This window comes from Anopheles coluzzii, chromosome 3 (assembly GCF_943734685.1).
Source record: "Anopheles coluzzii chromosome 3, AcolN3, whole genome shotgun sequence".
In the NCBI taxonomy this organism is placed as follows: domain Eukaryota; kingdom Metazoa; phylum Arthropoda; class Insecta; order Diptera; family Culicidae; genus Anopheles; species Anopheles coluzzii.
The window spans coordinates 18331640-18346859 of NC_064671.1; the positions used below are offsets into that span (position 1 = coordinate 18331640).

General features: G+C 40.3%; 1 protein-coding gene across 12 annotated transcripts in view; it reads right to left on the reverse strand.

Moving 5' to 3' along the window:
• Window positions 1-3916: 3916 nt before the first annotated feature.
• Window positions 3917-15220, reverse strand: part of LOC120957847 (protein NDRG3) — a 46506-nt gene continuing 35202 nt past the window's right edge. For 7 of the 12 annotated variants that reach the window (XM_040380257.2, XM_040380253.2, XM_040380250.2 and 4 more), the window contains 2 exons: window positions 14501-14585; window positions 3917-8798 (listed from right to left, as the gene is read on the reverse strand). In XM_040380257.2, the coding sequence (XP_040236191.1) occupies window positions 8536-8798; window positions 14501-14585 (348 nt within the window). In that variant the 3' untranslated portion in view covers window positions 3917-8535. The other 5 variants (XM_049610341.1, XM_049610340.1, XM_040380255.2 and 2 more) reach the window with 4 other exon arrangements.

Sequence of the window (15220 nt, forward strand, 5' to 3'; positions counted from 1 at the left end):
TCGCATGTAGCAGCTGCCCGTCGAAAACAGCACGCTCAGCAGTAGGGCCGCCGTCACCAGCCTCACCCCGTACGCACCCATCTTCACTGCGTTTTATCACTTGTGTGTACCTCACTTGTACCCCCGTTTCTTCTTCTTTCTCTTCCTTTCCCTTGCCCTTTCACTCACACGAGCGCACTTGGGTGCAACAGGTTGCTGCTGTTGCTGCTGTTTGGTGGGTTTTTCTTGCTTCCCTTATATCGAATATTCTACCCTGCTTGTCGTTCGACCTGTCGCACAAACTCACTCGGTGGCCACTTGTTTCACGGCTTCTTGTGACACTAGTCTCATCTGGCAGCACTGTGGGTTGCCCCGTTCCATAGCACACTGGTTGGTCGTTCTCGGATTGGCGTTCGAAACTGAATCGCGTTCGATGGGCGCCAAAACCCCAAAACCAAAAACTGCTTTGCAGCAACAAGTGTCAGTTGAACGGTTTTGGGAAAGATGGTCGATGTTTTAATTCCGGCTTCGATGAATTGTTTTTCTTCTCGCACAGAGACACTTCACAAAGTGCATTACATTCACCATTGAAGCTGTGTTTTGTTGCCTTTAGGAGACTTAAATGCTTTTATTTTTAAACTGATTTATTTCCCTTCAAAACTCACTCATCACAGGCAGAAGCTGCTTCCTATTCGTGCTTCGAACTGAATCGTATCAGAAAGCTAAGTTTTTCGACCAACTTGAAAGATGATTTTGGCCTTGAAGTCGCAACAAAAAAAATAAAATCACACGAACACGCTTCACTTGCTATTCTTCCTCACAGCACTGCAGCACAACAAAAACACTTGTTCACACGCGCGCAACAGTACGCAACATCGTAACATTCCACGTTCACCAAGATTCGGATACAATCGTTGGGGAAAAATTCACTTCAAAAAAACACATTCAAACCCGATGATCTTTTTCACTAACGCGAATGCACTATTTTCACCGTTTTTTTTATGCGTACACCAAAAACGACACTTTGCTTTCCGCCGTACAATTTTAAACACTCAAATACGTTAACCACTACCAAACGCTGATGCGTTCCCAGCTCTGCGCTATTTTCCTCAACCAACAGCCCGTGAAAAGGTGGCGTCAAAACACGATCGTCAGGGGCTGAAACTGTACGCACGGACTACGCCAACCGGAAGGTTCGTTGCGGCCCAAGAACACCACCGCACGGTGTAAAGGCATCTTTCACCCACTACACACACCACACCACCAGGTAGCAGCGGTGGCCAGTTGAGACGAGCCGAAACCAACAAAAAAATAAATTTGTTGGCCTTACGCTGTGGGGTTGGCCACCCTCTCCCCTGATTTTCGTTCGGCTGCCGTTGGGCTGTGTGTGTGTGTGTGTTTTTTATATTTTTTTTCTGCTACCACCTTGTTCAATTGTGATCACTGCGGTCTGTGGAGTCGTTTGCTCCCTTAAAGTATACTGTTTCTTCAGCTTTTGATTCACCTCTCTCTCTCTCTTTTTCACACACTTTCTTGCCGTTGAAGTGTGACGAAGAAAACACTAATAGTTACACCACGAGTCACTGTAGCGAACATAAAAAATACACACACACATCCGGCGCTGCTGTGCCCTTCCGTCGATCTTCTAGAGTTCAACTTCAAACTGCAACTGAGCCTATGCTCGGGGGTAGGTCGGATGCTAAGCCAAACGCTCACGCTTGGTGGAAGGTTCGCTCTCTTGTTTTGCATTGGAAGAGAGCGGTAGCTTGCTGACTCTCTCGTGAGATGGGCCATTTTCTCGCCATGTTTTCGTGGTGGAATTTTCACGGTCCATAACGCTGTTTGAGCATGGCTTAAGGGTTGAGAAGAGTTAGATGCTGTGGATTTGTTTTTTTTACTATAATATATTTGCTAACAAAAGTAATTTACGAAGTATTATTTAAAAAATATACAAGACCTTAAATAAAAAAAACTTTAAAGAACACAACAATTATCAGACAAATAAAAAATCTATTTTTTAGCTTCGTTTCCCACCTCATCAACCCGTAGCAACTTGTGCGCCGAACTTGCACGCAGTTGCATGCCATATTTGATGCGATTTATGCTGCCCTCTTATGCTGCTTCACGTTTATGTTCCATTCCAGTGGCTTGTTTTGCTTCGCTGATTCTCTCCCCATGTTCGCTCAGCGGTTTGTTGACGAACCATTCTCTTTCGAGCTAAGCTGAACTGTGAGCGTACTCTCGCGGTCATTAAATTTGAAGCGTTGACGCGTAAACAGCTTGGTCGAGGGTATCACCAATACCTGCGTACCAGGCGCTTGTTATGCAGGGCTCAGCAATCATTTGTGATGGGAAGGTGATCGTCAACAACGAAGATTAATTTGTATAAGATAACTGTTAAGGCCGGGCTACATTGATCGTACTCGCAAGCGTAATTTTGATTTTCACTAGCGCATCTGGCGGCTGCTGACCGAAGCATTTTGCCAAACAATTTGGAGCCGCTCCAGAAAATACGTTAATTTCCCATGTTTTTTACTTAAATCGGAGGAGAAAAGTTTTGTAAAACGTAGATACACATGTTTTGAAAAACTACTTAATTTTGAGATCCGGCATGACCATTCCCTCGACAACCAAAAAAAGCTTCCACCAGCCTCCGCCAGATGCGCTAGTGAAAATCATAATTACGCTTGCGAGTACGATCAATGTAGCCCGGCCTTTAAGGCCGGGCTACATTGATCGTACTCCCAAGTGTAATTTTGATTTTCACTAGCGCATCTGGCGGCGGCTGGTGGAAGCTTTTTTTGGTCGTCGGGGGAATGGTCGTGTTGGATCTCAAAGGTAATTAGTTTTTTCACCGTTTTTTGATGCGAAAACTGCTGAAATACTTGCACAACATATTTATCTATCAATTACAAAGCTTTTCCAGTCCAGTTAAAGTAAAAAACATGGAAAAATAACGTATTTTCTGAAGCGGCTCCAAATTGTTTGGCAAAATGCTTTGGTCAGCCGCCGCCAGGAGCGCTAGTGAAAATCAAAATTACACCAGAGAGTACGATCAATGTAGCCCGGCCTTTAGACTGGCCAGGAAAAATTATTAAAAAAAAAAAAAACAGAACGACGAATTTTCTGTAAAGATAAGATTTTTGCAAACATTTTTCTCAACATGTAATATTATATTATTTTAGATTTCATTTTTTCTTATTTTAATTCCATTTTTTTATCTATACGAGTCAAAAAAATATAAACAACCAAACAAAAATTATTAACAAGAACTTTGCGATCAAGATTTTGAGGACCACGAAGTTTGTGACAGAGAAGTTTGCGACTAATAATTTTGCGACCAAGAAGATTGCAACCAAGAATTTTGCGACTAATAATTTTGCGATCCAGATATTGGTGACCATGGATTTTAAGACCAAGAATTTTGCAACCAAGAAGTTTGCGATCAAGACTTTTGTGACCAAGACTTTTGCGACCAAGGCTTTTGGGACCAAGGTTTTTGCGACCAAGAAGTTTGCGATCAAGAAGTTTGCGACCAAGAAATTTGCGACCAAGAAGTTTGCGACCAAGAAGTTTGCGACCAAGAAGTTTGCGACCAAGAAGTTTGCGACCAAGAAGTTTGCGACTAATGAAACGGACCGCGCCACGCCGAAACGCACCCAATGAAACGATCCGACTGTGCACGATGATTGTTCATCCCTGAAACAGAACTTTACAACAGTCACATCGTGACCGAGATAAATATACATCACCTCATAAAATCAAACTAATCTAATCTTGTTTGGAACAAAATAGAAAAGGAATATTATAACATCAAACAACACATTGAAGGACGAAAAAACCGGTTCTTTGTTAATAAAACACTCACACGAAACTTACCGCTGCAGATTTTTTCCGTCTCATCATTTTATCAAATGAAAACACACACCTCCTATCATTACTTTTTATTAGTTCTTTTGCCATACAAGAACTTTGGTTTAGTTTTATTCATTCATTTCGTTTTGTTTGTTGTTGGTTTTTTGTTTTCGCTCATTAGTATATTCATTTTGGTTTGCATTATTGTGACTGCTTGCTTCTTCTTTTCTTTGCGGGGCATTTTAAACACGTTTTTGCTTCCATCCGTAAATCCGCTCTTTCCAGCTATCGCTTACCTTTCTGTTTGCAGCCATGCTTAGCTACTCCATTGACAATCTCTGCCCTCTGCTGTGTTGCATTAATGTGTGGCTGTGTGTTTAACCGTTCTACTAGTTTGTTTTTGTTCTACTATATGGCGGCAACATGGCGCAAGGGTTGTTTTTTGTTTGTTTGTTCGTATTGGTTGATGAGTTGCTGCAAGCATTTGCCTTCTGCCGGAGGCGGAGGTTTATGGTCCGCCCACCGGCATGCTTTGATTCGATCCTTTCGGTAAGCTAGCCGGTGCGTAGCAGCGAAAGTGTAGTTATTAGTAGCTATTAGCTCATGGATATAAGTTGCCCCCCCAAAACTCGGTTCCCGTTGCTGCATTCTACTAGCCTGCTTACTTTCTTCCTTCATCTAAAATTTTAATTTTATCTTCGATTTTATTTATCATTTTCCAGCTTATCACAAACAAACACATGACAACGGAAACAGTCGGTTTAAACTAAACGGCAATATGCAAACGATGGAGTCACCACATTCCAAAACCTCCAAATGTTTATTAATGCTACGCGGAAAGTGTTTAAGTTTGCTGTAAGCTAAATCCTCTTCCGGCAGCCTAACCGCCATCCTCACGGGTAGAAGAACATAGTTGCAGTGCGCTTTGCAAGAAAATTGCAAGTAAAAGGGCTTTTCGAAAAAATCTATCACCAGCGGCGCGCCGACATCGCGTTTAGAGACTTCTATCATGTTCATCCAATTTCAATAATCAATGATTAGGCACTCAAGTGATAAATGAATCGCTCTGCTGTTTCGGCCACCCTTCCCGCATATGTATTTCCGTGAATGTTCACGCATAGCTATACAGTTTAGCTTGCATTTAGTGTTGTGTTGTGTCGCCTCAATTCATTGCCTTAACTGCATCATGTAGTAGCTTCTGCATCAGTTTGCTGCGTTAAAGTGTCTTTTTTGTTTGTTTTTTTGCTATGCACCCGTGATGGATTTTTGCTGAGAACCGTGTCTGCTCCTTATCACAAAAGGCTTTTCTTTCTAGCCGGATGTCTCTAGTAGATCGTTCCTTGCGCTCAGTCGCATCTGGCTAAAGCTATAGTGCTAATACGGAGTGTGGTATTGTACGAAATATTGTTCTGCAGTTGGTTTGTTTGGTATTTTATACGTTTATTCTTCTCTGTTTGTTTTGCAAAATTAAAACCATCTGCTAAAATGAAACTAAACAAAAACAACACACCAATGATGACATTTCGATGTCAACAGACACGAAACGCGTAGAATCAAGTCGAGAATAAGCATCGCCAGGAGCTTTTATTAGCATGGTTTGAACGTGCATGCCTAATTAATCGCATTCCTTTGTTTAAGTGTTTGTAACCGCCAGCTTCTTCCTTTTTTTATCGACAGTTGAAAGGGGGACGTTGGCCATATTGCCACAAAGTAACATTAGCTACACGGTACGCTGTAACTGACTTTTTAGCTTTAATTTGTAGGTGATCTATCTGTTCCTTTCCTAGCACGGTTTTGGAATGTTTTTGGTTTTTTGTCTTTTCTAGTCCGGACTTGTGTTCGTGTTTTGCGTTTCGGAAGCTTTTCTGTAAGCTTTCAATACACAGTTTTTGTTTAACGGGATGGGGGTGTTGAAGAGAAGAAAAGGAGCCTAGTTAGTGGGCAAGCTAGTACATGAAAAGTATCTACAGATAGTAAGTGTTTCTATGACTACGTAGTTTCGGTTGTTTTTTTTACGTTTCCGCTTATCTAGGCCATATGAGTGAAAACGATGATAAAAACGAAAGTAGGTACTGAAAAGTAACAAAAAATTTAAATAAAATTGTATCAAATCGACTTAAATTAATTTTAAATTGTTTAACAGGTCTATACAACTTAAACATTAATTTAAAAAATACAAAACAGTACATCTCTATGTACTTAGTATATTGGAAATGAAAACTGAAACAAAAACTATCATTAAACTGAAACATCCTTTCACCAATGGCCGGCCCGCGTCTCGACACACTCCATAATGGAAATCACTGTTCACATCCAAATTTGCAACAAGTGTGTGTGTGTGTTTGGTGGCGTTTGCTAGCGCGGTTTAATATGTTTTAATAATAACTTACAGCAGTTTAGAGTCACTGTCAACATCACTACAGAATAAGATTTGCCCTTAGTATGCTTCACTAGTCTGGTTTCCTCGTCTAGAGTAACAATTTGCTTTGATTTCTTCGTTTTGCACCGCGTACCGGGCCAGGCCGGCAGCTATATGCATGAAACTGTAAACTATACGATAGTTGACAAACAAGTGTTACAATGACATTTTAATAAATAATTTAAAATTAATTAAATCATTTAATCCATTTTTAACGAATAACGGAAATACAGCACAACACAATAGGTAAAAAAGTCACTAAAAACTATGCCAGATAACACAAATATGATGATGTTACAACATATTGATTATAAAAGTGGGAATCAATTTCATACTTTTATCTTAAAATACTAAATATAGTAAGAAATTTATACAACATCAATTAAAATAAAAAGATCAATTTTAATGCTTTGAATTCCACAAATAGTATGCATATCATCATATTGCATCATTAGCTTTCATGCCTATCTAACTAACAATCAACCACGTCCACGTGCAGTGTCCACAACAAGTAGCACATTGGCGTAGGTCCGCTACTATTCCGTCACTTGCTTCTGTCATGTGAGTAGTGCTACAATCGGGCCCCCATCTAGCCTCGTTGCTCGGCGTCTCGTTGCGTGTTTCGTTTTGCTCGTATGCTTGTGGGCTGTGTTTCTTTTTATTAAATGTATTTCATCGTTTCGTTTGGTCTTTTGTGAAAAGCGATTAAAAAAGTGAGAGGGAGTAAGACGTAAACTATGGCAGTTTATATTTTACCGTTTTGTAGCACTTTCCCAGGCCACGTGGGGAATGTAGTGCACTCGTTCAATCAAAGGATTTTCTAACGTATCGAGGGACGTTGACATTTAGTACGTTAATCATATAAACGTATCGAGGGGGGGGGGGGGATGTGTAAAGGGTCCGTGTACAGATTCGGGTTCAAACGTTCAATTAAGCCATATTTGTTTGCAACCAAAATCGATCTCAGTATTGCAACAGAAAAACCTTGTACGAGCTGTTTCGTTTTTTTCTTTTTTTTTCTTGTAAGCACATGGACCTTGTTTCACTGCACAACGGGTCGTGTTTTGTTTTGTGTTTGTGATATTTGTTCTCCTTTGTTTTTAGTTATTTAGTTCGTTTATCCTTAAGCTATATTAGTGGCTGTCTTCTCGCGTGCGGCAGACGGCGGTTATCTAGTGTATGCTAATAAGATTACTCCTTCGGCTTTTAGCTTAGTCCGTTTTAACGATATGCATCTCACGTCTCACAGCAACTGCCATACATTTTTGCCTGAATATCGGGTTTGGTTTTTTAGGGTGTTTGCGTGTTTCGGTCGTTTTTTTGTTTTACTTTATTTCGATTTACTTTTTGCAAAAGCTTTCACATTTCCTTCATCATTTCCATGTTTTTTTTCTCCACATTCTATACATCTGTTTTTATTTCATTTTTCATTTCTTTTATTTGACGCGCTTAGCGCATCTTCTTTAGCGTTTTCCTGTTTCACAGTATGGTGTTGGCCTGCTGTTCTGTCTGCTCTAGACCTAGTTACATAGTTTATGCTTCTGTTTCTGTTTTGTTTTTTTTTTTTCTACAAAATGTACATCTCTTTTGCGCCATTGGTTTGCTTCTTTTCTGGTTTTAGCGATTGAATTGTGTTTTTTTTGTCTTTGCCTTTTCCAATCGATTTTGCAGTGCTTCGCTTTAGCAGCTACTACTAACAAAGTAAAAAGTAGGGCGCCCATAACAAAACAGCTCTTGGAGCGTATTACGAATAAGAAATTGATATTGGATTCTTGTTGGTCATTTTAATCCTCTCGCAAGAAGAGCCGTGTTGGAGAAAATGGCAACGAAATTAATCACCAATTGTATCGTTATTGCTTTTGCTGTTTACATTCCATGCATTTTAGAACTTTTTTTTTTTGACGTTACCTTCCCTGTCAAATTTGCTCTCAGTTTCGTTGGATAAAGCCGAAGCTCGTAGAAGCGTTTGATAAGTTTTGTGGTTTTTCTCTTTTTTTTCGTTCGTTTGTTAGAATCTCCTTTCTTGTCTGCCATTTCCAGCCCGTCCCTACGCTCACTTAAAATTGCATAGAAAATATTGCATTCAGCATAACTTTCTCTATTCGATACCGTCGGTTCGTCCACACCTCATCCTCCTCGGCCTCTCCGTCCGCCACACCGCCCCCCTCTTCCACCCCCCGTCCCTTGGCAACATCGGCCCGCTCCCCTGCTACCCAGCTTTCCCGCACGTTCGCAATGATCCGCATCGCCGGTCGGTCCACCCGACCCGATATGTCTCTTTTCTAGCACGCCACGTTCTCGGGCAGCGGATTCTCGGTTATCCGGATCGCACCGTTCTTCGCCCGCTCGTAGATGGCGCCGCTGGCGCCGATACAGGCACTGCCGGTGCTGGAAATGTTGGCCGTTGCTGTGATGCCGCTGATGCCACCGTTGCCGTTGCTGGTTTGCAGCTGATCTGCGCTACCGCCACCACCGCCACCGCCGCCGCCGCCACCACCGCCGCCGCCGCCCGCCGCCAGCACGTTCCCGTTTAGCTTGTCGAACTCTTGATTGTGGTTATGACACGACACCGGTTCATTGTTGTTAACGTTGTTGTGGTTGTTGTTGTTGTGGCGGTTGATTGCAGTTGATGCAGCAGCAGTAGCAGCAGTAGCAGTGGTAGTATGGTATTTAGCATGCGGTGAAAATGTTGGTGCTGCCTCAACACCATTAGTACGATTAATAGCTGTAGCTGATAAAAGCGAGGTGCGTGTCTTTGATGGGATGATGGTTCGCAAATGAGCTAGTCGTTATAATAGGTTGGTTTTTATATTTTCTCTGTTTTTAGGTAGAAAATATACACTGATTACATTTCAATTAATATGATTCCGCGCAACGATTCAATGTTTGTATTGTATTTTTTTTTACTGAGTGAGAAGGGATGAGCTTTCATTTTTATTTAACTGCTGTTGTATCCTCTCGACCTTTCTCGCTAGCTGTTTGGACGCGGCTTTAGCAAGTAGAGTTGAGCATAGCATGCAAAATCCTGCTCTTTACAACAAAAGAAACGATCACCTTCTCGCGGAAATATTCAATCGACTGTTCTAGCTTTGCCTCACAACTGTGTGCAGAACGATTAGAAAGTATGAAAAAGGAAATAATTGCAAAACAAGGCGCAAATTATTATATATTTACAACCAAAAAGACATTCAAATTGAAAAAAAACATCTTACAAAACACGAAACCAATGTTTTACGGGTAATATAAAACATTCCTTATCATTTAAATTATACCACACAAAGCTGATGTACAGAGAAACGTACGAAAAAAATAATTCAAAAATAGGGGAAAGCTTTTTGCTGTGTTGTTATGATACGATACGATAATGGGAGAATGTGGCAATGGGTGTGAAACGACACGAATGGTTCCGAACAGTTCAACGGTTTCGCAACGAGATGGAGAACACTTGTACAGGATAGCAACAGTTTGATCAACATTTGGACAACATTTGCACGGTTTTTTACCCAAAGTAACGAAGTTGTGATTATTTGTGAGACACTTTGATGTGTCTTTTTTACTCTCTAAAGCTTTTCTTCGTTTATTTAAATTTATGAAATAGAAGCAATCATGGTGTCTAATGTATTCAAATGGAATTGCAGTTTATAGTTGACGGATCCACATACCAAGAAATCAATAACCAAAACAAAAAACAGATGCACCTAAGCAAAATGAAACATAAAACCGCTAAGTGCACCTCTCAAGGCAATCCCTCCCTCGCTTCAATGCATTTTGATTCTGGGCTGTGTTTAATGTCCTGCTGAGCGAATGCGTGTATTTCTTTCAAAGCGTCAGCTCTAATCCAAATAAAGGCAAGCAAAACGGAGGCAGTTCCGGCAGTTTGTTTGGTTTTGGTTCAATAATTTATTCCATATTTGATTTTGTTTTGTTTTGTCTTCTTTTTATACAATATACAAAATTGAAACGCAACAACTGAAAAACGTAAAACTATAAAATAAATCAAAACAAAAAGAAATAAACAAAAATATACATAACATTACGGCAAAACATTCCAGCTGAGGAAGTAAGACGAAACTTAAACGAATAAATCAATAATACAGATTGAATGGTGGAAGGTAGAAATGCGATGCGAGAACGTAAAAATGTGCACGTATGCAGGAAATGTAACTCAAGAGCTCGGCTGCTGGATAGTGTCCGTGTGTTTTAAAGAAGAGGTGTTGCAGTAGCTTAAAATTAAACTATAACGTTGAGTTACAGTTACATTGTTTTTTTTTTATTGTGTTTGAACGTACTTGCCGTTCGCGTTGCGTGTGAGAAAGCATGGCAAAAAAGCACGGCCACGACGCTCGTTTTTTTTGTTTTTGTTTACACACCAGCCGGCGCCTGTGCTTTAGTGGGTGACGGTAGTTTCTTCGAAACTGTGGGAAGGAGAAAACACATGTTCCACAATTTGAGCGAGGTTTTTTGTATTGGTTAGCTTCTAATATTGGTCACCGAAACGCCGAATCATTAGTATTGAGTAGCCACTAGGCACCGTACGAGAGTGGTTCTAGTTGTTTGAAGAGCAAGCTTTCAAGCGTTGAGCTTTATTTATAGCTTTTTTTGTTTAGGTAATTAGAAGCATTCACTACAGAAAATCAAACGAAAAAAAGCTTGCTACTTATGAGATGGTAAAGTAACTAATAACAAGGCACTAGCTGTGTATTTTCCCGTATCTTTTTCTCCTCAGCTTTGTTGAAAGAAAACGAATGTGATAAAAGTTTTGTAAAACAAAATAACTGACATTGTGCTAAGAAACGATGACTCTGGATGAGGCACTATCCTCTGATTGAACGAATGTTTTCCACCGCAGTGTAGGAAAACTTTCGCAATTATCTATCTTAGACGTTGAATTACACTACAAATCTATGATAAAGAAAAAGTGACTTAAAATGGTTTCCTTATCTTTTATACTAAAACACCATGCCAGCAAGAAACGATGGCACATGAAACGGCTCAGTTCTGCTCATCGCCACACTCACACCGTGCGTGAAATGAATTTCTATATTGTTCGCTTCGAATGTGTTCTACTTTTTGTAGGAACGCCAAATAGTGCGTGTTTTGTTCTAGCGTTAGTATTTGATTGCTTTTTTTCACGCACTCACAAACAGACACACACATCAGCAATCTTAAGCCAATCTTTGGGTTGGTAAAACATTAGGGCGAGCCATTTCATGTGTGGTTAATGCTCGCGACATGCTAAAGCAGCACAGCTTGCCCCCCTTCTGAAGCGATTGATTGGTCCTTCGCTTTTCTATTTATGTTGCTACTTAAAGAGGGAATGCGCTCAGCAGACTCCTACTGTACCCACTGTGTATGAAAACCACTGAACGTTTTTCTTCTCCTTGCTTGGCCACACGTTCAATGGTCTTGTTTCACTTTCAATAGCTCCACAGCAGGGCACAAGGGAAAGGACGACATCGATGTTACTCTAGCGCTGCTGCACGTTCGTCACGACACTCCAAGGCATAAAAGCGTAAACCGCAGGGTTCCGAGGGGGGAGGGGGATGGGCAAAGGTGAGATGGAAGACCGATTGGCACAAGACAACGTTAGGCCCGCCAGGTCGCTACTACTCTACTGGGACAAGCTTTCTACTGTGCCCTGGCGAGACAGTTTGCCTAGTTTTTGCAAAGCTCCAACGGCTAAAAGTAAACGAATCAGATGGCATGATGAGTAAATAAAGTTGAGAAATTGCGTGTTTCTTATGGCAAAATAATAAAAAAAAATAAAGAGATGCGTTGAATAGGTGAATGAGATGAATGGAACAAAATGTGATGTAAAACAAGAATCAAACAAAAATGGCTAATGCTGTCCTTATTAATTATTCGTTAAAAATGACAAAGGCAGTAAAACAAACAAATCACTAGCAAAATTCAACGCATGAAAGCTATTTAAACAAGTGCTAAATATTAATTGTCTCTAACAGTTAAATTAAAACATAGCTAGCAATAAACTTGTAATAAACTAGCAAGAAATTGATATCGCTAAAAACAAACATTCTCACTCAAACACGAATTTTGCATCGAAATCATATTACATTGTAGCATTTACGATACGTATTTTACTTCTAGTTATTGACCGTATCCATAAACGCGCATACACGCACACACATACACACCAATCCCACGTACACACATGCCGATTAATGTCCAATGCGAACACTCGATATAATTTTTTTAATTTTTAACACACTTTCACACAGAATCAACGACAGTCAGAATGACATGAATGATAGGGAAAACTTAAAAAACACATAAAGAAAAGAAGCTTCAGTATAAAGTGAAAGAGCAAAACTAGTCCTTGAGTTGTTTGCTTCATTACATTTACAGTTAAAAGATCAAATTACGAGAAACAAAATCTAGAAGAATAAAACAAAAATACATTAAATAATACATTGAAAAGCTGTAGGCAATGTGATTTCATTCATCAACACTAAGCTTGTCTGGTTTTGATAACTGGGTTTTTTTTTCGTGATTGTTTCATTTTCAAAGCTCAAACAAACTTTTCCTCAATCGGCTTTATTGCAATGATTCAATTTATAAAGTCTATAATCGTTTCAATTCATATTAACACAGCTACACGGCTTCCGTCCTTCCGTTCGTTTTTGTTCGTCGCACGATCACGATCGTAACAACAATCAACAGTCTAATGCAAACCCCCTAACACCGGTACGCTTGGGTCGGTTGACAAAACCGAACTAAAGCTTCGTAACGTAACGTAACGCAACGCAACGTAACGACTACTTCGTGTACTTCTCCCGCGCAATGGAAGCAATCAAAACGACAAACAACTGATTCTGAGGGTTGTAAATGGAGCAAAAACTTAACGTAACTACTACCATCTTCGTAAGCGTACCGATCGCAGTAAGCTAAGAAAGTCTTACAATTACAAGTCTGCCAATTTCAAGCTGCTGCACTATTTGATTGATCTAGTTTAATATGGTTCGAGTTACTGCTGTATGTAGGCTTATTAAGTTTAACTGGTTTTCATTTCAAGTGATGCTTGTTTTCTTTAATCTGTGTTACATTTAATGCTTCTGAATTAGTTATACTTTTTGCATTTCCTTTCTGTTATCGTTTTGTTTCAACTAGCACGAACAGGTGGTACAAATATTGAACAGATACAGCGATCATATTAATTTATAATGAAACCAATGCTATTGTTGTACAGAAAGTTACTTCCATTTCCAATGTACGATTGGTAGCGAATCGTTGGGAAGGGTTGGATTTAGCGACAATGATCATGATTCCATTTCGTTCGTTGAAAATGTGTTTTTTTTTGTTGTTCTTGTGAATGAGACAGGATGCTATATGAATCGCATGATTGGGCTGTGTGTGAAATCGATGAGTGTGAGCCTGGGTGTCTCGATGCGCGATCAAGACCACCTACTACACCTGATTCTGACCATAGCGCGGATGATTATATTGATAATTCGATTACGATTTCTTTTTTGAGCAAATGCGGCACAACGACGAGATGAAGATGAGTTGGTGGTTTGCTCTATTTCATTATCCTATAGGCTTAGCGGAACAGTGTTGTGGTGGCAGTGTCTATTGGCGTTACCGCTTAGGTGCGGCAACGATGCAGCCGCGATGAAAGTGTCGCATATGGATGTGTACTATTGAGCGAGTGGGCGCGTGTATGTGGGTGTGTGTGTGTGTTGCAGTGTTTAGCTAATACATATTCGGTTGCTCATTTGCTTAGCAAAGCTGCTTCTCCTAGCTGCGCGCACGCGGTCTCCGTTTGTCCCTATCGTTAGCACAAAAGCATTGCTCCTTACTCTTTCCCTGTGTCGACTCATTCCCTCTATCTCTCTGCCCTTATGCCATCTGTACGCGGTGCAATGTGGCGGTGGGGTATTGTCGGTAGTGTGCTTGTGTTTCTTTTAGCGTGTATGTGTGTGTATGTGTTGGTTGATCCTATATTGTCGTGAGAGTATTCTTGGGTGTATGTGGCTGTGTATATGTTTTCCAATTCCTCCGCGAACTCAGAATACACTTTCTAGCATCTTCTAGCATATCCGAACTAGCAAATACGCAAGCAAGTAGCCTGCCTTTCTGGTTCTATTGATTCGCGAGAGCTCCCCTCCTGCGGGCATTCTCGGTAGGTTCGCAAAGTTCAGTTAATGGGTGTAACTAATGCGCGCATACTCTTACATCTTACTAGTACGGAGGGGGTGTTGTGTTTAGTCGCAAAAATTTAGCACTTACCGTAGCCTTCACCCTGCAGGAACAGTCGGAACGCTTCGGCCAGTTTGCCCGGTTGCTCCTCCAGTACCAAACCGCAGTCGGAAATCTAAAACAAAGCCGCAAGCGAAACAAAACATGTTAGTCACTGAGATCATTGTAGATATTATGAAGCTGTACTCTGAATCATCTGTTTCTCAGACGACGCTCTATATCAACATTTAATTGATTTAATTAGTTGGAAATTTCACGCCCAAAAAAACAAGCGTTACGAGGCGTTACATTCTATCTGATTCATTTTGGCACTTTTAATGTGAGTCTAATAGCGGCCTAAGCAACTGCAATAACGATTTAACTGTGATTGGCATCTTCTTAGCTAAATATAAACTCAAGTCATAAACAAATCATTGCTTCAACGTTTAAAAATCTCCTTTTTCAAAAGAATTGTAGCAAAGCATGACATTAGGGAAGATCGACGAAATATCTTCACTGAACAATGTTTATCATGAATTTTCTGTTTTACTATTGTTGAATGACAATGACATAAGAGATATAACAAGCTAAAAGAGTTTGGAACTGAGTGTTTTTTTCTGTGATAGCTTATTTTATGCAAAAATGTAAATAAACGTAATGGAAATGATAATATTCTGAAGAAACAATGATTGGCGACATCGTTCATTCTCATTCTCACATTTCGGCGCGGTCGCAAACTTTCGCTAAAAGAACAGGAAGCGTCTGCGTCAT